The 23,317-nt window shown below is 52.6% G+C and overlaps 2 protein-coding genes across 2 annotated transcripts; one reads left to right on the top strand and one right to left on the bottom strand.

Annotated features, from left to right (window-relative positions):
- Positions 1-14: 14 nt before the first annotated feature.
- LOC148838618 (proteasome subunit alpha type-6-like) lies at positions 15-9,251 on the top strand. The gene is made up of 7 exons (XM_088910231.1): positions 15-200; positions 2,227-2,321; positions 2,673-2,754; positions 4,669-4,824; positions 7,921-8,099; positions 8,578-8,672; positions 8,975-9,251. The coding sequence occupies exons 1-7, from the start codon at positions 125-127 to the stop codon at positions 9,030-9,032; spliced, it is 741 nt and encodes a 246-aa protein (XP_088766357.1). The 5' UTR covers positions 15-124; the 3' UTR covers positions 9,033-9,251.
- Positions 9,252-11,381: 2,130 nt separating this feature from the next.
- On the bottom strand, positions 11,382-21,621 carry nfkbib (nuclear factor of kappa light polypeptide gene enhancer in B-cells inhibitor, beta). Its single transcript, XM_088911011.1, has 6 exons — positions 20,826-21,621; positions 20,405-20,522; positions 15,583-15,784; positions 15,380-15,468; positions 14,744-15,013; positions 11,382-13,566 (listed from the first exon to the last, which is right to left on the bottom strand). The coding sequence occupies exons 1-6, from the start codon at positions 21,326-21,328 to the stop codon at positions 13,522-13,524; spliced, it is 1,227 nt and encodes a 408-aa protein (XP_088767137.1). The 5' UTR covers positions 21,329-21,621; the 3' UTR covers positions 11,382-13,521.
- Positions 21,622-23,317: the final 1,696 nt, after the last annotated feature.

Below are 23,317 nucleotides of genomic sequence, written 5' to 3'. Positions count from 1 at the left end.
GCATCACCCTCCGCCTCACTCGGGCCTCGCCGCCTCGCCCAGAAGAGCAGACGCCCGTCCCCGGCAGATCCCGGCCGCCCGCAGCCCCCCGGTTTGCTGACACGCTCCTGGCTCCAGGGCCGCCATGTCCCGGGGCTCCAGCGCGGGGTTCGACCGCCACATCACCATCTTCTCCCCCGAGGGCCGCCTCTACCAAGTCGGTGAGCGACCGAGTCGCTCTTTCTGCCGAGCGCTGGCGGGGAAACGAGGGGAGGGGGGGGGGGCGAAGTGTAAAGACAGTTATAACGCACGCGTTTTCGTCCCGCGAGGGCCACTACTGATTTCACGCGGCCCGCTGGAGGGAGACACTCTCCCGGTAGCGAAGCCCGGGTTCCCCGGTCCGGTGCAGGTGACCCTGTTACTTCTCGCCCCGCTCTCACCGCCCGCACCGAGCGGGCGAGCCGGTCACTACCGGAGCGCCGTTGGCCTGGTAACTAACTCACAAACCCCGGGGCGGCGGGGCCGAGCCTGCTCCCTGCGGCGGTCGACCTCGCCACACCGATCCGGTCCGGGCGCCCGCTGTCCGTGCGAGGAGGCGAGGTTACGGCGAGCTTAACCGATTTGGCACTTTTCGTCACAGACGGGCACAACTTGACCCCTTTCGTCTGAAAATGCCGCCCCCCCTGCTCGGAGCTGTGCGCGGTCCCTGCCAGCGGCCTGCGCTCTGAGCTCTGGGCTCCGACTGAGTTAACATTCACGGCGAAAAGGCCATCCCAGAGGCAGAGACGCCGACAGACCCGAGCGCCTCGAAATGTTTTCTCCTTTTCAGCCAAAATCGAAGCAGTCGAACTGCAAATGCAAGATGCACGCCCCCAAAACGTTTGTTTATCTAAGAAATTGTTTCTGAAGTGCAGAATATGAACTGAAATAACGATCAGGTTAGGTTTTCGTCCAGGTAATAACGCAAGGCGTTTTATAGGAGCTCTCCAAAAACCTCCCAGATTCAAGACAGCGCTGCTCTGCGATCACGCCTTATCCCGACCCGCTGGCCAGACAGCCCGGACACCTGGGATGTGGGCCTGTGTGATCTGGGGTGTAAAGGCGGGGGGGCATGACCCCAGTGTCGGGATGCGCCCCGTGTGCTCGGACCGCAGCTCCTGGCAGGACAGGGCAGGCTCGACACTCACTGGGACTTACTGGTGGCACTCACTGGGCACCCGTGACTGGTCTGTGAAGCACGCAGCGCTGTGTCCTTGTGATCTCAAGTCGCAGTTGCGAAAACGAAATAAACGGTACTGGACGTCTGCGCGCTGCTCATTCTGAGTCGGATTTGCTTATTTATTACGACTCGAGCACGTTTTAGAAAGAACACAGTGTACGGTCACGGCGATGCGTTTTACAGCCCAGTCATCCCTCGTCAGACGAACTTCTTTCGTTCCTCGACAGCTGCTGGGAGGGTGAAAACTCAGTTCAATTCACTGATCTTCCCGTGTCATGAACTCCGATTGGTTCAGAGCCGAGACATGTTCCGTCAAACACCTGAATTTCACCTCAATGCAGCACAGAGCTGGACCTAAGGATGCAAACTGCAACAGTCCTGGTTAATTGTCCATATGCCTAAAGTCATAGACAACAGGAAGGAAAGCATCACCACTCCTCATTTACAGTACTGACAAATACATAGACATCTCTATCCTGTACTCTAGGCACTTAACACACACACAAGCCTTAAATTGGAAATAAGTTCAAATGTAATAACAGTTAAAAGTAAATTCCTCCTCTGAGAAGATGCAATAAAAAAATGCTCCAGGCAGTGCTTTAGGAGAGCGCAGCTCCTAAGAGTGAAAATCACCTCGCTCAATGAAAGAACAGGCAGGACCGCCTACTTCTGGTGCAGTATAAGCAGACACTCCTATGGGCAGGGATTACTGTTCTACTGGAACAGTACAGAGCTGCAGGAAACAACTGCCTTCTTTGTCAAATTGCATGTTGGTACAACTGGAGACTGTCCCACCAGAGACTGTCCCACCGGAGACTGTCCCACCGGAGTCTGTCCCACCGGAGTCTGTCCCACCAGAGACAGTCCCACCAGAGACAGTCCCACCAGAGCTCCAGGGTCTTGTCCAGCACTGGTGTGGTTCGCTCAGGCCTTTGCAGCCCCTGTCCTGGTTCTCTGAGGTCTGCGAACCCCGTCCCCTCCCGTCTCTGCCCCTCTCCACTGACGCCTGTCCCCCTCCTCTCTCTCAGAGTACGCCTTCAAAGCCATCGCGCAGAGCGGCCTGACGTCGGTGGGCGTGCGAGGGAAGGACTGTGCGGTGGTGGTCACGCAGAAGAAGGTCCCGGTGAGCGGGGGGGTGGGGGGGGGCGTGGAGCCGTGGGGGCCCTCGAGCCCGGCTGTCTTCCTGGGAAGAGGCGGGCGCGGCAGGGAAAGAGCTGGCAGTGAGCGCACAGCCGCGAGAGGCTGGCAGCAGGCCCAGAGTGGCGCCAAGCCCTGCCCAGTCAGCTGACAGCTCCGTTTCGCTTGGCCACCCCTGGGGGGGTATAAACAGTGGGGCAGGAGCAGGCCGGCCCGAAGCCCCTCTGCGTGACGCGGCTGCTGGGCTGATCCTGCTGAGAAGCGTGGCTGGGGGGGTGAGTCTCGCGTGTTGTCGTTGTTGCTCAATGGGCTGTTCTGCCCTCTCTTCTCTGCACAGGACAAACTGCTGGACGCCACAACTCTGACAAATGTGTTCCCGCTGACCCCCCGCATCGGATGCCTGATGACCGGGCAGGCCGGTGAGAGGCACTCGTCTCGCGCTCACACACACTCTCCTGCCCCCTCGCTGCCCTGCCGTTCTGCAGGCTGTACCATATAACTCTCAGTCTCCACGTCTCAGGCTCTCTCTCACTGCACACCGCACTCCCCTTGACCCCGTTTCTCTCTCACTGCATTACAGCTTTCATCACACTAATCCCATTTTCCTCTCTCTGTCTGAGCCTCTCTGTTCCTCCCTCTCTCACTCTCTGAGCCTCTCCATTCCTCCCTCTCTCACTCTCTCACTCTCTGAGCCTCTCCATTCCTCCCTCTCTCACTCTCTGAGCCTCTTCGTTCCTCCCTCTCTCCCTCTCTCCCTCTCTCACTCTCTGAACCTCTCCGTTCCTCCCTCTCTCCCTCTCTCACTCTCTGAGCCTCTCCATTCCTCCCTCTCTCACTCTCTCACTCTCTGAGCCTCTTCGTTCCTCCCTCTCTCCCTCTCTCCCTCTCTGAACCTCCCTGTTCCTCCCTCTCTCACTCTCTGAGCCTCTCCATTCCTCCCTCTCTCACTCTCTGAGCCTCTCCATTCCTCCCTCTCTCCCTCTCTCACTCTCTGAGCCTCTCCATTCCTCCCTCTCTCACTCTCTCACTCTCTGAGCCTCTTCGTTCCTCCCTCTCTCCTTCTCTCACTCTCTGAACCTCCCCGTTCCTCCCTCTCTCACTCTCTCACTCTCTGAGCCTCTCCATTCCTCCCTCTCTCACTCTCTGAGCCTCTCCATTCCTCCCTCTCTCCCTCTCTCACTCTCTGAGCCTCTCCATTCCTCCCTCTCTCCCTCTCTCACTCTCTGAGCCTCTCTATTCCTCCCTCTCTCACTCTCTGAGCCTCTTCGTTCCTCCCTCTCTCCCTCTCTCACTCTCTGAGCCTCTCCATTTCTCCCTCTCTCACTCAATTCAATTCAAGGTGCTTTATTAGCATGACCGATGGGTACAATCAGTGTTGCCAAAGCAAATGAAAGTAATGATATTTACATGAAACAAAACAAAAATAGAAGTAAAATAAAATCTACAGACATATTACAGACATTTACAACAAAGACATATTATACAATATTGACATATTCTGTAGGCGGCTGGAGCATTATTGGGAGACAGACTCACTGTTCCTCAGGCTGTGACAGGAGATCACATACTGGGCTGCCAGTTCAACTGAGTTCCCTCCTCCCTCTCCCAGTAGGATTGGGACCCGTTGTGATTCTGGCAGGTGTGGGAACTCTGGGATTAGATTTCTGAATTTAGGGAAGAATGTTTCTCTAATCCCAGAGTATCTGTCACAGTGCAGTAGGAAGTGCACCTCTGTCTCTATTTCTCCCCGCTGGCAGTGGGAGCACAGCCTGTCCTCTCTGGACAGCCAGGTCTGCCTGTGTCGCCCAGTTTCTATGGCCAGGTTGTGGTCACTGAGCCTGTACTTCGTCAGGGTCTGTTTCTGTTTGTTATTTTTTATTTTGGTCAAATATTCAGCTAGTGTGTATTGTCTGTTTAAGGTTCTGTAACATTCCAGTTTATGTTGTGTCTGTGTGTGTGTGTCCCAGTGTGTGAGATATTGCTGTTTGATCTGTGCTGTGATGTGGTTGAGTCTGGGTTGTGGTGCTCTAGCAGTGCTGTCCTGAGGTCCAGTGCTGTCCTCTCACTCTCTGAGCCTCTCCATTCCTCACTCTCTCACTCTCTGAACCTCCCTGTTCCTCCCTCTGTCCCTCTCTCACTCTCTGAGCCTCTCGGTTCCTCTCTCTCTCACTCTCTGATCCTCTTGGCTTCTCTCTCACACTCTCTGAACCTGTTTCTCTCTTTCACTATGGGTATCTGTCTATATCTCAAATTCCAGAAATACCGTACAGGTGCGACTGTCCTGAAAAGCGTGGCCACCTCTCTTACTCTCAGCCTCTCTTCATACCCCTCAGCGGACAGTCGCTCCCAGGTGCACCGGGCTCGTGTGGAAGCTGCTGAATGGAAATATAAATTTGGTTACGAGATCCCAGCTGACATGCTGTGCCGGCGCATGGCTGACATCTCCCAGGTCTACACACAGAATGCTGAGATGAGACCACTGGGCTGCTGTGAGTCTACAAACGTCTCTATATAATGCACCTTTCCACATTTCCACAGCTTTTCCATAGAGTCAACACTGTCCTCTCTGTACGGGCAACAGAGTCACACTGACCTGTCCATAGAGTCAACACTGTCCTCTCTGTACGGGCAACAGAGTCACACTGACCTGTCAGTAGAGTCAACACTGTCCTCTCTGTACGGGCAACAGAGTCACACTGACCTGTCCACAGAGTCAACACTGTCCTCTCTGTATGGGCAACAGAGTCACACTGACCTGTCCATAGAGTCAACACTGTCCTCTCTGTATGGGCAACAGAGTCACACTGACCTGTCCATAGAGTCAACACTGTTCTCTCTGTACGGGCAACAGAGTCACACTGACCTGTCCACAGAGTCAACACTGTCCTCTCTGTACGGGCAACAGAGTCACACTGACCTGTCCATAGAGTCAACACTGTCCTCTCTGTACGGGCAACAGAGTCACACTGACCTGTCAGTAGAGTCAACACTGTCCTCTCTGTACGGGCAACAGAGTCACACTGACCTGTCCATAGAGTCAACACTGTCCTCTCTGTATGGGCAACAGAGTCACACTGACCTGTCCATAGAGTCAACACTGTCCTCTCTGTACGGGCAACAGAGTCACACTGACCTGTCAGTAGAGTCAACACTGTCCTCTCTGTACGGGCAACAGAGTCACACTGACCTGTCCATAGAGTCAACACTGTCCTCTCTGTACGGGCAACAGAGTCACACTGACCTGTCCATAGAGTCAACACTGTCCTCTCTGTACGGGCAACAGAGTCACACTGACCTGTCAGTAGAGTCAACACCGTTGTGAACCAAGAGTCACAGTGGCATCATAACATAGCCAATAGTCTTACACGCTTCTTTCTAAGGCCAACACAGGCATCCTAGTCTTTGCAACACAGAATTGTGCCATATAAAAAGACGTAGGGGCTCCAAACACGTTTGAAAATGTCTTATTTTGGAATGATGCACAAGGCCCAGCTGGACACACCACTGCTGAGCTTCTGCTTGTATCATGATGTTCTTGATATTATATGTGCATAATGCCTCAGTTAAGGCAGCCCCTTGTAATATATAAGGGCTCAGGGTAAGAGTATCAGACAGTTATTATAGAGATCTCAGCCAGCTGTGTGCATGACACCCCTCTGCTCAGAAGTCTCCAGCTTGGAGATCTCCAGTCCAGCAGATTTTATAGGTCACCAGTAAGTAACCGTTTCCAAGAATCTAGAATAATTTAATTGCAAAAATCCGGGTTATTTGTCAAACAAAGTACTATATAGATATTTCAAATAATAAAAAAAACTTGCTTACTTGATCAATAACCAGCTTAGAACAAGACTGCATACAGTACATCAGGGTTCTCATCCTGGGACATGGTGGAAACCCCTTGGTTTAGTTTAGCCCCAGAGTCTGCAGTGATCTAGAGTCAGGGCAGGGACTTCACTCGGGTTAGAATACCTGGGTGCAAAGCAGGCAGTGGCTTTGTATACAGAACAGAGCTGCGGGCCCAGTGGTGCCCCACACACAGATTGCTCAGAGGCTCAGACAGGCGCTGCCTGCACACTGAGGCTGCTTATCCCAGCGGGAAGTACTGTACTGCACTGCTCCCTCGCTGTGACGCTCATACAGCGCAGTCATCGTTCCTTACGCGCAGCGCTGAATGTCCCACGACGTTTCACGTTCTCCTGGGGGAGAAATTTGCCCCGAAATTGCTGCGAGGGAATGAATATTTAAATACCACGGACGTGCACATGAACTGTCAGTTCAAGTAAGACCGAAGAGGAATAAAATCCTTTTAACGTTCAGCTAGTCGGTTTAAACTGACTTTCTGGCTTAACGAGCAGCTTTTCTTTTATTGCAGTTAATGTTCTTAAGTTGTTCTCACAGATGGTATGAGTTCACGTTTGTCACTGGAACATTCTTTCAGTCTGTATACGCATACGTACAAAGGTGCTACAGTGTTACACGGTGTTATTTCGTTATACTGTATGAATGGATTTAAAGAGGGAGTTGTTATATTTTAGTCGGGGATGAGTAACAATCAAATAAAATTTGACGATGTGTCTGAAGGAAATGACGTTAAAATAATGACATTACCTTGAGAATTAGTGTCGTTTAAAAGGCGACGTTTTCTCCCTCGCTCGCCCGGTCTCGAGCGCTTCGCGCTTGCCCCTCGCGATTCCGAGGGGCGTGGAAACATTTCTAATGTCGGGCCGTGATTGGCCGCGAGGACGCCGGCGCTAATGACGGATTGGAGGATTCTCTATGGGGCGGGCTTTCGTGTCATAGTGGTGTCCTGCGTGTGCGTGTGATCCAGGTGAGGAGCTTAGGAAACAAGACAGATTTGAAAGGTGTGTCCCTTCTTCCAAGTGTTTTTATGATTATTTCCCTGCGGTCATGCTCTGAAATGTTCCACAATCTTAAGAACTGCCCTCATCTTCTCCTGTACCTTAACCCACTGGAGCTCAGCGGGTGTGAGCCTGGCCGGTACCTGGATGGGAGACCTCCTGGGAAAAACTAAGGTTGCTGCTGGAAGAGGTGTTAGTGGGCCAGCAGGGGGCGCTCACCCTGCAGTCCATGTGGGTCCTAATGCCCCAGTATAGTGACGGGGACACTATACTGAAAAAAAAGCGCCGTCCTTCGGATGAGATATAAAACCGAGGTCCTGACTCTCCATGGTCATTAAAAATCCCAGGGTGTTTCTCGAAAAGAGTAGGAGTGTTAACGTGGCATTCTGGCCAAATTTCCCATTGGCCTTTAACAATCCTAATAATCCCCCTCTCTGAACTGGCTTCATCACTCTGCTCTCCTCCCCACTGAGAGCTGGTGTGGGGGGAGAGCAGCGGCGCACTCACATCACCCAGGTGGGGCTGCACATTGGTGGTGGCAGTGGGATTCCCCATTACCTGTAAAGCACTTTGAATGGGGTGTCCAGATAAGAGCTGTGTAAGGGAAAGGAATTATGATTATATCTGACCGGGTGCAAACGCCCAGGTCGTCTGGGCTCTGGTGATGTGGATTCAGAGAGAGTGGCTCAGGGCGGCGGGGCTCATCCCCCTCTCTCCTCCCCCCAGGCATGATGATGATTTCCATGGACCCCCAGCTCGGACCCATGCTGTACAAGTGCGATCCCGCCGGCTACTACTGCGGTTACCGCGCCACCTGCGCCGGTGCCAAACAGACCGAGGCCAGCAGCTACCTGGAGAAGAAACTGCGCAAGAGGCCCGACCTGCCCTACGACAAGACCGTGGAGGTACCGGACGCCCCGAACACCAGGGAGCTCAGCCACAGCTAGCAACAGCACTCATGAAGCACAACACAGACACTAAACAGACAGCACAACACCAAACACCAAACCGAGCAGGCACAAACACTGCAGGTTGCGGTATATCAGAACCGAGCCTGATGCAGGGCCTTATGAGGATGCTCAGACCATGGGGTGTTAATGTCTTGTAAAAACAGAGAATAATTATATTGTGTTTAAACGGGACCAGTGGGACAGTGTGTGTGTGTGTGTGTGTGTGTGTGTGTGGATGAGTGCAGTGGGACAGTGTGTGTGTGAGTGTGGAGATGAGTGCAGTGGGATAGTGTGTGTGTGTGTGTGTGAGAGTTTGGATGAGTGCAGTGGGACTGTGTGTGTGTGTGGATGAGTGCAGTGGGACAGTGTGTGTGTTGGAATGTAAAATCACAAGGAGACAGCGTGTATCAGCATGTATCCTGTCTGTCCTCAGCTGGCGATCACCTGCCTGTCCTCCGTCCTCTCTCTCGACTTCAAGCCCAGTGAGATCGAGGTGGGGGTGGTCACCAAAGACAACCCTAAATTCAGGTAGAGAAGATCCCAGCTCTGTCCCCCTGCTTCTTTCTGACTGTGGCTGTGTCAGTGTGTCTCACTGCCTCTCTGCATCTTGATATCTTTCAGCAAGTCTGCGTGTGACGCTGTCTCTGAGACTTTCTCAGTGTCTCTCAGTCTCTCAGTACGTGACAGTATGTCAACAAGGTTGAGTCGTGCACTGTGCCCTGTCTCATCACGCACCTTTTTCTCACTCCTCCCCCCTGCGGCTAGTTTACAGATGTGAGAAGAAATTCCTAAATGAAGGATGAAAACTAACCCTGTGCCCTCCCCCACAGGACGCTGAGTGAAGAGGAGATCGACGCACATCTGGTGGCCATCGCTGAACGAGAATAGAGACACCACCGCACACATACACTGACTGAGTCATGGGCTTACAGTGTGACACACACTGACACATACACAACTCTGCCAGACACACTGACCAACACCCACGGACACTGACACACACACGCAGATAACACAAAGAAAAACAGCACGTCACTGCAGATCTACGAGTGTGTGTGTGTAGTGCGTATGTATTTTTATTACTTTGTAATAAACTTAGAAGACCAACTGCTCTCTCTCCATCAGTCAGGGTGCTGCTTCGTCATGGGTGTGGAACTCCGATGTGGTTCTGTTACTGCTCCGGTCCGGCTTCTACCGCAGAAACCTCGTCCCGAAAAATGAAAACTGCACCGTCTTGAGCAAGCAGGTGTACAGACTGCTTTACTGCCCTTTTCTGCTACACATTTCCATTACAAACCAGGGGTCACACATATCATAAAACAAACGTTCTGCTTGTGAAAATTACATTTCATGGCCAGCAGCCAGCAGGTGTGAGCCCAGTCAGGACCTGGCTGAGGCTGCTGCTGGAAGAGGTGTTAGTATGACCAGTAGGGGGCGCTCACCCTGCGGTCTGTGTGGGTCCTAATGCCCCAGTTTAGTGATGAGGACATTATACTGTAAAAAAGGTGCCGTCCTTCGGAAAAGACATTAAAAATCCCAGGGTGTTTCTCGAAAAGAGTTGGGGTGTTACCCCGGTGTCCTGGCCAAATTTCCCCCTGGACTTTACCAGTCATGGCCTCCTAATAATCCCCCCCTCTGAACTGGCTTTATCACTCTGCTCTCCTCCCCACTGAGAGCTGGTGTGTGGGGCATCCAGGTGGGGCTGCACACTGGTGGTGGTGGAGGGGATCCCCATTACCTGTAAAGAGCTTTGAGCGGAGTGTCCAGAAAAGAGGTATAGAAGTGTAAGCAATTCTTATTATTATTACTACATTTCCTGAAGTGGGAAAAGGCAGACCAGCCAATGTATTAGGAACGCCCAGTCCAGCCCACAGTGTCGGGAAGGAACAGTTAAATCTCGGAGACCACAGCCAACCACAGACACCACAGGGGAGAAGAAAAGGATGGGGCTGGGTTGCAGGTGTTCAAGAATCACACCCACATCCCCTCCCAGCCGCTCCTGCTGCACAGAGGCCCCAGCATGCTTTTCAGGGAGCGGTCCTAATATTTTGGCCAGTGGTGGGGGGTGGATTTCATTTAATGGATTGTGATTCTTTAGGTTTTCTATGTGTCCCATGTGTTACATCATTAACATCTCTAGTGTGACATTTGTTTTGTATAAAATCTCACACATTCGGCTGTGCAGGACCCAGTCTTACCGCACAGACCTGTCGCGCAAACACTGTCCGAGGGGTGAGGGGATTTGAGCTCCAGGTCCGAACAGCTGATCCAGATCAAGTTAACGAGCCTCCGGGGTGGAATGGAAACCTCCAGGACCAGGACTGGACCGTGTCTGTGAAGTCGACATCAGTTTACAACACATACAGCACAGCTGCAGTTTCAGACTTTTCAATTCAAAAACACGAAACAAACCCTCTTTCAGAGACGCCTGCCTGGAGCGCAGGGTGAACTCTGTGAGCCAGGAGCTGCAGGTCTGAGGTGGGGTCACGTCGCCGAGTCTGTTACGAACCCTGGGGAGGGCCAGGTGACCAGCCTTGCTGACCAGCAGAAACAGACCGCTGTAAAGGAAGCACTGCTGACTTGGCCTCTTCATTCTGGGAGGGCTGAACGCAGAAAGCTACTGCTTTGTGTTAATGCTCTACAGCGAGCCGGCCTGCCCGGAGCACCGTGCAGTCCAGCAGCAGTGAACCTGCTCACGCAGACATGATTAACACACTCCCATGAAGCACCAGGGCCTCTCAGTCCTGCCCTGAAGCACTGGCTCTGGTTCCAGCTGGCCTGTCCGAATCAATTAGGCTGACTGATCTCTGGCTGCTTATGCAAGAAATTAGACTCATGAAATACTGCCTGTAGAATCCTGAACCCACATCTGGTTTTCACACACCGCCGAATGTGTGCCACCGGCCAATCTTGTGTGATTTGTTTTTTTTTACAAGAAGAGTCGCCACATTTTCGTGCCGGTCCAGAGGCCGACCACGAGAGGCGCCGTTGTGCGATTTCAGCACCGAGAGAGCCCGGGGATGAGCAGAGTCTCATCTCAGGAGGGAGGGCACGCACACAGAGACGAGCTGGGCTGGTGAAAGAACACGTTTCATGGTTTTTTTCCTCTCCCAGTAAGACTGGTGCAGCTACTCTGGCCGGCTTGTTAAATTCCTACTCAGTGCAAACAGCCACCGCACGGATACCTGAATGAAAAATACACTTGACTTCAAAAGAGAAAGCGAAAACATATTCATGTGCATTAAAGTGTTTTTATTTTTAAGGTAACCGTCACATCAAGCACTTAAATTGCGTGGGGTAACATGCAAATACTCTTCCCATGATGCCTTGTGAACTTACATCTCACCGTCGTTCAGTCCCCTGCTCGTCTCAATCTCGCTCTCTCCAAATCCTCCACCTGGTTCTTTCCGGCTCTCTCTGACCCCATCTCCCTCCTTCCACCCGCAGCTCCCTCCCTCCCCCTCTCCCCGTGTCTGAAGTCACGACGGCGCCCTCCTTCTCCTCCTGCGCACCCAGAAAGAGACCCCGCGCGTCCCGCCTCGAGCTGCTACGCGATTCTGAATGAAAGCTGGCAAGAGCGCAGCCGGGAAAACTCCCCCCCCCCCCCCCAGGAAAAAGAAACGTGTGGATCTTTAGAAACACACCGAGCTTTACTTGAACAAAACACAATGTAGAAGAGCACACAACGGCCTGCGCAGAGGAAAGTGACGGCTGGGCTCTGACCACGTCGGCGTGCCCCAGCGCCAGCCCGGACCAGCTCTGTCTGAGCCCCCGGGACGTGAGCAGGGTGGGTGGGGGTTAGTGGGGACCAGCACTTTCCGAGTCCGGCGCAGCTGCGGTGCGGCACTAGTGCGCCCAGGGTTCCGGTATGGTAACGCAGCGGGCCCGCGGCACTCTGGCGCCACCCTGTGGGGCACGGGGCCGTGGGGGCCAGGAACAACAGGGCCCCACACCTGCGTGACACACCCGCACAGCACCGGGAGTTTCCAACTCGCGTCACGTAATCAGAAGTCCCATATTTACCCGGACATACCAATCCTCTCGATATCTTAAAGGAATCTTAAAGGGCACCTTTAGCCAGAAAGGGAAAGAGCTCACGCATGCGGTTATTTTTCATGTTTTTGGCTCATTTCCTTCACAAACACAAAAAAGGCAGTGGGGTGCCGCCACCCCCGCGTGCCCACCCCTTACCCCTTGGCCTGAAGAGTTCACGGCATTACCAGTGTTCGCTTAAAATGTCATATTATTAAAAAGCTAAAGCGACTAACGCCTGCACACATTCATACAGCTGGGTGTTTAACTGGGTGAAGTGTTTCATCTGGGATTTGAACCCCCAGCCTTCCAGTCCCGAGTGCAGAACACTAAGCATCCGTAACACCCAGTACCAGTGCACCCAGTACCCACCCAGTACACCCAGTACCTGCGCCATCCTGTGATATGCTGCCAAGTGCCAGACTGAGTCCCTGGGTACCAGACTGCGTGTCAAACAGTGACTTTGTGTCTCCCGTGACACAACTGTTAACAGCGGCACGTCCTCACTTCCCTTAACAGAGACAGGAAACTGCAGCACATGTTTTTGGTCTCTCACACACACACACACTTTCCTCTAGGAATCATTACAAATTAATCTCACTACAGGTATCCTTTATTGTTACAGTCCTGGGCGATCGGTACTCAACTGGTTACTCGGCAGGGCACAGACTGCCGCGAAACCAGCTGGGGAAGATTAGCAACAGAACAGCAGCTGCCTCAGCCGCCTGTCAGTGAAGGAGCCCGTCTGGGCCGAGCCCCAGGCCAGCATGACTGCGTAGGCTGTCCCCCCCACCGAGCCACGGGGAGGGTGGAACCCTGGTTATGTACAGGGGACACACGCAAGGGGAAACCTTAACTTGTTCACGCAGGATATGCTTGAAACATCCAAATTGAAAAAAATAATGACAGCGCTAGGTTACAAAGCGCTCCCACTGGCCGGCCCAGCTGCAGCAGCCTGCGTGCCATAATGATGACGACAGCGAGCCTGTAGGGCGCTGCAAGCCACTGCTGTCTGCGGGAGCTCGGGAGACTCTCTGACGGTGGCGGGAGACGGAGGGACCCGCGATCTTTCCCAGACCGCAGCAGTATTAAGACAATAAGGAGAGGGGTGCGACGACATCGCCTTTCCTCACACGGCTGAGGTCCGATCGGCTTCCTGGAGCTCAGCCCCTGGAAAGGTGATGCTCTGCCGCCCTCGACAGCACGACACCACGCGCACACACAGTCACCCGCACAGGCGTCTGCACACGACGGCCACACAGCTAGCCAAGCCCATGGGAGGAAGGACCGGAATGAGTCTGCAGACATGGGATTTGGGGGCTCGTCTCCGTAGGGACCTTCACGATTACAGCACACGATGGCCGTTGATGACCAAGTCATCAAACTCCTCCTAAACACACAGAGAGAGAGAGGGAGAGAGGGAGAGAGGGAGAGAGGGAGAGAGGGAGAGTTAGCAGCAGCAGCTATATCACCGTACAACTCACGAAGCTCGGCAGGTGTGAGCCTGGGAAAGCTGAGGCTGCTGCTGGAAGAGGTGTTAGTGGGGCCAGCAGGGGGTGCTCACCCTGCGGTCTGAGTGGGTCCTAATGCCCCAGTATAGTGAGGGGGACACAGGGTCCCTTTCTGGGCCCCTGCATTGTTTGAAAATCGGTTTTAAATGTCAAAAGGAAGTAAATAATCGAGTTACTCGCCGAAGGGAAAGCCGTTCCAAAACGTCAGATATTGGATAATCTGCAACGCACTAATGTTGTTCATAATACCAAGACAGGCTGAGGCCGGGCCGCTTCAGAGACCCACAGGCCCTGGGGTCACGCACCCGCCCCGACCCCCCTTCTCGTCAGGCCTGTGTGGACACTGTACTGTAAAAAGGCCTTCGGATCAGACATAAAACTGAGGTCCTCTGAGGTCATTAAAAATCCCAGGGTGTTTCTAGAAAAGAGTAGGGGTGTAACCCCAGTGTCCTGGCCAAATTTCCCCCTGGACTTTACCAATCATGGCCTCCTAATAATCCCCATCTCTGAACTGGCTTCATCACTCTGCTCTCCTCCCACTGAGAGCTGGTGTGTGGGGAGCGTACTGGTGCCTCATCCAGGTGAGGCTGCACACTGGTGGCGGTGGAGGAGAGTCCCCATTACCAGCAAAGCACTATAAGTGTTAGAATATTATTATTATTTCTACTCAGAGAAAGTCTGCTGAAATCCTGATCCAGAGGACTGGAATTGAGGATCTGTCCAATATAGCAACTTAACGCCGCCTGTGAAGGTGAAGATGTGTCTCGGTAAATGGAGACAGATGGGTCAGATGGAGATGGCCAGTGCCAGTACTTACTGTCCGAGCTCAAGTACCCCCAGGACACTGTGGGAACTGTTTGAAAGAGCAGCATTGCTCATACTGTTACAGGACAGCTGTCAAATTCCAGTTCTGGTCAATGACTTGCCATGCCTACAGACCTGGCCTATTTAAACAGGTCTACCGCGAGGCTATGAAATGTTCCACATACAGACATCACAAAGTTATTTTAAGTTAGACGAATTGATAGTGTCCCACTCTTCCTCATTCTCTCTCACCTCTTTTCTCTCCAACTCATCTTCCTCCTCCTCGTCGTCCTCCTCCTCGTCGTCCTCCTCCTCATCCTCCTCCAGTGGCTCGACGGCCCCTTCTTCCCTCAGCAGTGAGCGCACCGCCTCGCTGGGCCTGTGGAGGGCGCAGTAGAGCGGCGTGTGCCCGGCGTAGGAGGGGGCGTCCACGGCGGCCCCCCGGCTCAGAAGCAGCCGGACCAGGGGGGCGCTCTGACTCTCCACCGCCCAGTGCAGAGCAGTGCGGCCCGAGCTCAGGTCCTGAAACAACGGGCACAGCCAAGGGCACCGGTCAGAGCCCTGCTGCTCAGCAGCCTGGGCCAGGCCAGTTTCACCACAGCAGGCTGTAGTGCAGAAGCCACCACCTGCTGTTCTCAACAGATCCCGCGCTCTCTGTGCTGAGCACGGGCAGACACGACATCTGTGGCACCGGAACTCCACTCCAGCCCTTTTCTGACAACAAGCAAAATTCTTTCCAAAACCATTAAGGGGGGAGAATGAGCCCATTTCATTTTTTTTTTTAAATCCAGCTTTTACAAAGTAAGCCTGGTGTGTAATTGCAAAAGCAGAAATCGTTCTGCATAGTGGAGCCGATGGTTAACGCGGAAAGAGGAATCGGTGTCTCACCCGCCGGTTCGCGTCAGCCCCCGCGTCCAGGAGCAGCCGGACCGCCTCCTCGTCCACCTTCTGCACGGCGATGTGGAGCGGGGTCACCCCTGGAATCACAATCACAACCCGTTCAGGAACCCCCTCCCCGACCGGCGGCCGCGGGGGGGCGCAAGGCGTTCGGGCCGGAGAGCCCGCGAGCAGGCCGCGGGCGGCGGACTCGCCTGCGTAGTTGGTGGTGTGCAGCGGCGCCCGGCTGAGACTGTGCGAGACGAGCTCCCGCACGCACTCCCGCAGGCCCTCCCGGCACGCGATGTGCAGCGCGGTGTTTCCGCTGCGCTCCTGCAGGTCTGGGCTGGCCCCCACGCAGAGCAGGCCGCGCACGCACTCCGGCTGGTTCACGATGACAGCGATGTGCAGGGCCGTCTGAAAGAGGGACACGGGGGCGCTTACAGATGCTGCACAGAGCACTGGTAACACATCCCTGCAAGACAAGGGTGGCCAGTGCGCACACACTTCCACTCCCACAGCACACTTCCACTGCACTGAGAGAATGATGAGCAGGCACTGGAGCACAGTAACGGACACTGAAAAAGATAGAGGGGGCACTACAGCACATCAACACAAGCAAACAGGCGAAGAGGACGATCCAAACACTGCAAAGAACAGACCGTTAAAGCAGACTGCAGCGCTATCTTTTTATTTCAGGGTGAGAAAGAATCAGCACCGATGAGGACATTTCAAACAGTCAAATGTACACAGTAACTCGTAAAACCTCGAATTTGCATCACATAATTGACGGAATTTCCAGCCATGAGCAGCACCTTGTTCTGCAATTCAGAACGAGGCAACAAAACTTCCAGTGACGTGGGCAGCTCTAGGACACTGCGCACGAGCAGGCTGTCTGCTGCCCAACCTGTGTTTGTTCACTCGTCCATCACGGTACATTAGTCAAGGTGGAGACTAGTGAGCAGGAAGGGCTATGACGCGGCGCGATTCGGGGGACCTCGAGTGCAAGTCGCGTCAACACGGCAGCTCACAGCACTTTCGCTTCTTTCCTCGACGTCGACGGATTTATTTTGTTCCCGAGATTTAAGAACCGGTCTGAGAAGTCCGGTTCAGTCTCTCTGTCGTATGCACGGATGCAACGAAATGCTTATTGGCATGTATGCGCCGATACAAAGACAATCACCAGAAACATAAACGCAGAACAGCAGCAGCAACAACAACGAGTTAAATAACATACAATTAAAAAAAAAAAAGTCAGACAAGCAGTATGAGAAAAAGCCCCATCAGCGTGCGCCAGTGGTAGGGGTAGAGTTCAGTAATCTGACAGCTTGCGGGAAGAAACTGCCTCTGAATCTGGAAGTTCGTGCCTTCGTGCTCCTGTAACGCTTCCCAGAGGGATGGGGAGAGAAGCCAGGGTGACTGGTACCCTTAGCGATACTTCCAGCCTTCCTGAGAGACTGGGGCTGCGGTTCCTCTTTAACTACAGGAAGAGACTTCCTCCGAATGGACACTTGCTCGGACTCCAGCACGTCCTGTCCCGCGCCAGTACTGAGCACAGCCTGGGAACGTGCGCTATCCAATCTAAAGGCAGGCTGACGTGTGGCACCAGACGTGCCGCCACTGTCATCGACATGACACCATCACCTGATGTGGCAAGGAAGCCCCAGCCCAGGGGATTCGGGGTATCGGTCTGGCTGCGCGTGCTTCCTCCTCCAGCTCCAATGTCAGGAAGAAGTGCGGGAACATGCCAGCGTTGCCGGGAGGCAGGCAGGCAGCTCTCCCTGGGAATTTCCTCCAGCTCTACTGAACGTGACAGCGGTGTGTTTACACTGACACGCCCCGGCTGGACTGGAACATGAGCTCATTCCTTGAGAACACCAGAGGGTGCATTCTGGGGCACCACCGACAAAAATAATCTGGGACACTTCCTCTTGTTCTCTCGTTACAGAATATCTGTGCCAGCGTAAACAGAGTGGTTCATACAGACACACTGACTGGACACTCCAGTACATTAACACTGCACTGAGAGAGAGGGGTTCATACAGACACACTGACTGGACACTCCAGTACATTAACACTGCACTGAGAGAGAGGGGTTCATACAGACACACTGACTGGACACTCCAGTACATTAACACTGCACTGAGAGAGAGGGGTTCATACAGACACACTGACTGGACACTCCAGTACATTAACACTGCACTGAGAGAGAGGGGTTCATACAGACACACTGACTGGACACTCCAGTACATTAACACTGCACTGAGAGAGAGGGGTTCATACAGACACACTGACTGGACACTCCGGTACATTAACACTGCACTGAGAGAGAGGGGTTCATACAGACACACTGGACACTCCAGTACATTAACACTGCACTGAGAGAGAGAGGGGTTCATACAGACACACTGACTGGACACTCCAGTATATTAACACTGCACTGAGAGAGAGGGGTTCATACAGACACACTGACTGGACACTCCAGTACATTAACACTGCACTGAGAGAGAGGGGTTCATACAGACACACTGACTGGACACTCCAGTACATTAACACTGGACTGAGAGAGAGGGGTTCATACAGACACACTGACTGGACACTCCAGTACATTAACACTACACTGAGAGAGAGGGGGGTTAATACAGATACACTGACTGGACACTCCAGTACATTAACACTGCACTGAGAGAGAGGGGTTCATACAGACACACTGACTGGACACTCCAGTACATTAACACTGGACTGAGAGAGAGGGGTTCATACAGACACACTGACTGGACACTCCAGTACATTAACACTGCACTGAGAGAGAGGGGTTCATACAGACACACTGGACACTCCAGTACATTAACACTGCACTGAGAGAGAGGGGTTCATACAGACACACTGACTGGACACTCCAGTACATTAACACTGGACTGAGAGAGAGGGGTTCATACAGACACACTGACTGGACACTCCAGTACATTAACACTGCACTGAGAGAGAGGGGTTCATACAGACACACTGGACACTCCAGTACATTAACACTGCACTGAGAGAGAGGGGTTCATACAGACACACTGACTGGACACTCCAGTACATTAACACTGCACTGAGAGAGAGGGGTTCATACAGACACACTGACTGGACACTCCAGTACATTAACACTGCACTGAGAGAGAGGGGTTCATACAGACACACTGACTGGACACTCCAGTACATTAACACTGCACTGAGAGAGAGGGGTTCATACAGACACACTGACTGGACACTCCAGTACATTAACACTGCACTGAGAGAGAGGGGTTCATACAGACACACTGACTGGACACTCCAGTACATTAACACTGCACTGAGAGAGAGGGGTTCATACAGACACACTGACTGGACACTCCAGTACATTAACACTGCACTGAGAGAGAGAGGGGTTCATACAGACACACTGACTGGACACTCCAGTACATTAACACTGCACTGAGAGAGAGGGGTTCATACAGAGACACTGACTGGACACTCCAGTACATTAACACTGCACTGAGAGAGAGGGGTTCATACAGACACACTGGACACTCCAGTACATTAACACTGCACTGAGAGAGAGGGGTTCATACAGACACACTAGACACTCCAGTACATTAACACTGGACTGAGAGAGAGGGGTTCATACAGACACACTGACTGGACACTCCAGTACATTAACACTGCACTGAGAGAGAGGGGTTCATACAGACACACTGACTGGACACTCCAGTACATTAACACTGCAATGAGAGAGAGGGGTTCATACAGACACACTGACTGGACACTCCGGTACATTAACACTGCACTGAGAGAGAGGGGTTAATACAGACACACTGACTGGACACTCCGGTACATTAACACTGCACTGAGAGAGAGGGGTTCATACAGACACACTGACTGGACACTCCAGTACATTAACACTGCACTGAGAGAGAGGGGTTCATACAGACACACTGACTGGACACTCCAGTACATTAACACTGCACTGAGAGAGAGGGGTTAATACAGACACACTGACTGGACACTCCAGTACATTAACACTGCACTGAGAGAGAGGGGTTCATACAGACACACTGGACACTCCAGTACATTAACACTGCACTGAGAGAGAGGGGTTCATACAGACACACTAGACACTCCAGTACATTAACACTGGACTGAGAGAGAGGGGTTCATACAGACACACTGACTGGACACTCCAGTACATTAACACTGCACTGAGAGAGAGGGGGGTTAATACAGATACACTGACTGGACACTCCAGTACATTAACACTGCACTGAGAGAGAGGGGTTAATACAGACACACTGACTGGACACTCCAGTACATTAACACTGCACTGAGAGAGAGGGGTTCATACAGACACACTGACTGGACACTCCAGTACATAAGCACTGCACTGAGAGAGAGGGGTTCATACAGACACACTGACTGGACACTCCAGTACATTAACACTGCACTGAGAGAGAGGGGTTCATACAGACACACCGGACACTCCAGTACATTAACACTGTGCTGAGAGAGAGGGGTTCATACAGACACACTGACTGGACACTCCAGTACATTAACACTGCACTGAGAGAGAGGGGTTCATACAGACACACTGACTGGACACTCCAGTACATTAGCACTGCACTGAGAGAGAGGGGTTCATACAGACACACTGACTGGACACTCCGGTACATTAACACTGCACTGAGAGAGAGGGGTTCATACAGACACACTGACTGGACACTCCGGTACATTAACAGTGCACTGAGAGAGAGGGGTTCATACAGACACACTGACTGGACACTCCGGTACATTAACACTGCACTGAGAGAGAGGGGTTCATACAGACACACCGGACACTCCAGTACATTAACACTGTGCTGAGAGAGAGGGGTTCATACAGACACACTGACTGGACACTGCAGTGTTAAGAGACTACTTAATACACACTGCCCAGTCCCACTGCCCAGGGTGAACAGACCACAGCAACACAACATACTGCAACACCTGTGAGCCCAATGTGCACGCGTGCGGGGTAGTTACCTGGCCCAGGTGGTTCTGTGTGTCCAGGTACTGGGTCCAGGCTGGGTCCAGAGACACCACGCTCAGCAGGTACTGCAGGAAGGCCCAGTGCTCGTGGATCAGCGCCAGGTGTAGAGCACTGACAGAGGAGGGAGAAGAGGTAACAAGAGTTCGCACTAGCCGACTGGACATGAAGGCCACTAACACTGGACACCACCTCACACGTGCGAGCCATCATCCTCGCCCCTGGGAAACCGCAGCAAGGCGAGCGGGTGACCCCCGAGAACCCCCACACCTCAGGTCCCTAATACACGGTCATTACACGCAGGCGCGTTTTACCCCACATTTCAGCTCAAGGCAGAGCACGGAGTCAGATCCCCAGCAGGAGGGAGACTCGAAAGGCTTTTAAAAACGATTTCTGCAGCGAAGGTGCGCCACTCACGTGTCCCCGTCCTCCGAGACGAAAGTGAGCGTGTTGAACAGCTCCTCCGTCACCAGCAGCTCCTGGGCTCGGCCGCCGGGACCGACGGGTCCCCCTCCAGTATCGCCCAGACCGAGCGTACCGATCCCCTCGGAGAGGCTGCCCAGGAGCTCGTCCGTGATGGAGTCCCCCAGCGCCGAGTCCAACCTGTCTCCACCCAGAGACACACAGGTGTCGGATGTCTGGGGGTCCGGGCAGGTGGGCCCACCAGAGTCCTGCGGGTCCCGGGCCGGCCCCAGGCTGGTGCTGGCTGGTGCCGTCTTCCAAGCGCCCATCGGGTCGGGTTCGGAACCCAGCGTGGAGCAGCTGAACGAATCCAGCCCGCTGTCGCACCAGTCCTCTGCCTCGACATCCAGCCCCACGGACTTGCCGCCGAAGCCGACCCCACACTGTGGGCGCTGTGCACGGGCCTTGCCCGACCCGGGCGGCCGGGGTTCGGGCTGCTGCTGCTGCAGATCAGCCATTAGGGAGAATCAAAAGGGGTTGCGAGAGGGAAAGAAGCGAGAGCTTGGCAGGGGAGCTAGCGTGACAGATCGCCTTTTAAGGTTTCGAGCAGCTCGGAACCGCGGATCGGTGAGAGTGCTTTTTCTAGCTGCCCCCCTCGCTGGGCTCGCTCTTCATTTTTCGGGGTTCAGCGGTCCCCTTGCGCAGAAAATCCGTTGTTTTCAGTTTCTCTTTGAACCAGATTGCTCGCTCTCGAGTCTGGAAAATTACTGTTTTTCTTTCTGAATCTGGGGGAATCCCCAACCCCTCTGCCGACCAATCACCGCGCACGCAAGACACGCCTACCCGCCAGAGAGGAAGTTTACAGTAAAACCGAGCGCGGTGACGTCATTTCCCACGCACGCTGCACCGAAGCCCACGGACTCGAAAGGCTTTCCTGACAAACACGCAATGGCAAACACTTTTTAAAACTGTACTTTTGGAGAAAACAAAGGTTACATTTTTAGGATTATCCTATATAAAATTGAAGGAAAAGACGTGAGCGATGACGAGACTGATTGTGTATAGTTCATTATAAAGGCAGACAATCATACGATTACTTATAAAAATATAGCCAGTTTATTATGTCAAATTTCCGATATAAAAAGCACTTGTCCTTTCGATTGCCGGGAAGCAAGGTTTTGGATGTTTTTCTTCTTGTGCATTAAGTAAGAAAGAGAGTAGTTCAGGTGGGGAGCTGCGTCAGCATGCGTAGGCTGCAAAGGAACAAGTAAGAGGTTTATTCCCTGCTGAAAAAAAGAAGAAAGAGAACACAACGTTTCGGCCGTGGAGCCTTCTTCAGGTGACTGAAGAAGTAAGAAAGAGATCCGCGCTCTTTCAAATCGCCCGCCTACAGACTGAAGAACTGTGTTCTCCGTGACATACAGTACATATCCTGTGTACCTGACTGGGTGAGACCATTTACAGCAACAGACGGATCTGAAAAAGAGACTCTACAGTGACGAGCAGAACCACAACAGCAAAACGACTTGAAATGAAAGCGCCCACAGTAGTTGTGTGGTTCAGGACCGAGACAGAAGTGCAGAGACACTCGAGACTCCCCAGTCCACTGCGCTTGGCACTTCCGACAGCACAAAGCAAATGAGATGAAAACATCGAGAAGCTGTCTTTGTATGTTTAAAATCTCACGTTTCTAAAAGCACTGACACCACGTACCACTGTGGTTCGACAATGGTTGAAGAACATATCTTCTCTTTCCCCTTGCTTCATTTTTAAACAAGGAAATTAAACAAGGCTATTAAACAGGAAAAAACAACAATGTAATCTGTCGGATGTCAGACAAAGTCAGAAAGGTACAACAGCTCAGCTGGGGTGGTATTTTCAAAGAAACCGCTTCCTTCAAATTGACCCGATTTTCTCTGGTTTTCATTAAAGTTTGAAATGAAGGATAAAGGGACCCAGATTAATTCATCTTTGCACAGTAGGCCTGAATACTGGGGAAAAAAAAACAGGGAACATACAGGACTACAGGACCCTAATGACTCGGTTAGGGAATGGATGTCTGTTTAAATATACAGTAACATACATCTTCCCCAAGGGGGCTGTAGCCTATCCCAGCAAGCAATAGGCACACCTAGGACAGAACACACACCAGGGCCAAGCCATGAACACAGGAGACCATGCAAACTCCACACAGATAGTACCCCAGGTCCAGAATTGAACCTGGGGCCCCAGCACTGTGTGGCAGCAACGCTAGCCACCGTGCCACCCCAATGTCAGCACTTTAAATGTTATTTCTGAGTGCATTACAAAATATAATATTATACTATAATAATATAATATTATAATAATAATAATAATAATAGCTTACACTTATATAGGACTTTTCTGGACACTCCACTCAAAGCGCTTTACAGGTAATGTAACCCACCTCCACCAATGTGCAGCCCCACCTGGATGATGCGACAGCAGCCATAGTGCCCCAGAACGCTCACCACACATCAGCTATC

The sequence above is a fragment of the Atractosteus spatula genome, chromosome 3 (assembly GCF_055471065.1).
Source record: "Atractosteus spatula isolate fAtrSpa1 chromosome 3, fAtrSpa1.hap1, whole genome shotgun sequence".
NCBI classification, from domain to species: Eukaryota; Metazoa; Chordata; class Actinopteri; order Semionotiformes; family Lepisosteidae; genus Atractosteus; species Atractosteus spatula.
This window is presented reverse-complemented; position numbering and strand designations above follow the sequence as displayed.

Bases quoted from the DNA above. Each gene is read 5' to 3' on its own strand.
- LOC148838618 (XM_088910231.1), top strand. From the start codon at position 125: ATGTCCCGGGGCTCCAGCGCGGGGTTCGACCGCCACATCACCATCTTC. The intron at 201-2,226 runs GTGAGCGACCGA...CCTCTCTCTCAG, and splicing joins GGGCCGCCTCTACCAAGTCG to AGTACGCCTTCAAAGCCATC. The intron at 4,825-7,920 runs GTGAGTCTACAA...TCCTCCCCCCAG, and splicing joins GATGAGACCACTGGGCTGCT to GCATGATGATGATTTCCATG.
- nfkbib (XM_088911011.1), bottom strand. From the start codon at position 21,328: ATGGCTGATCTGCAGCAGCAGCAGCCCGAACCCCGGCCGCCCGGGTCG. The intron at 15,785-20,404 runs GTAACTACCCCG...TCCCTCTTTCAG, and splicing joins CACAGAACCACCTGGGCCAG to ACGGCCCTGCACATCGCTGT. The intron at 13,567-14,743 runs GTGAGAGAGAAT...CTGTGTGTTTAG, and splicing joins ATGAGTTGGAGAGAAAAGAG to GAGGAGTTTGATGACTTGGT.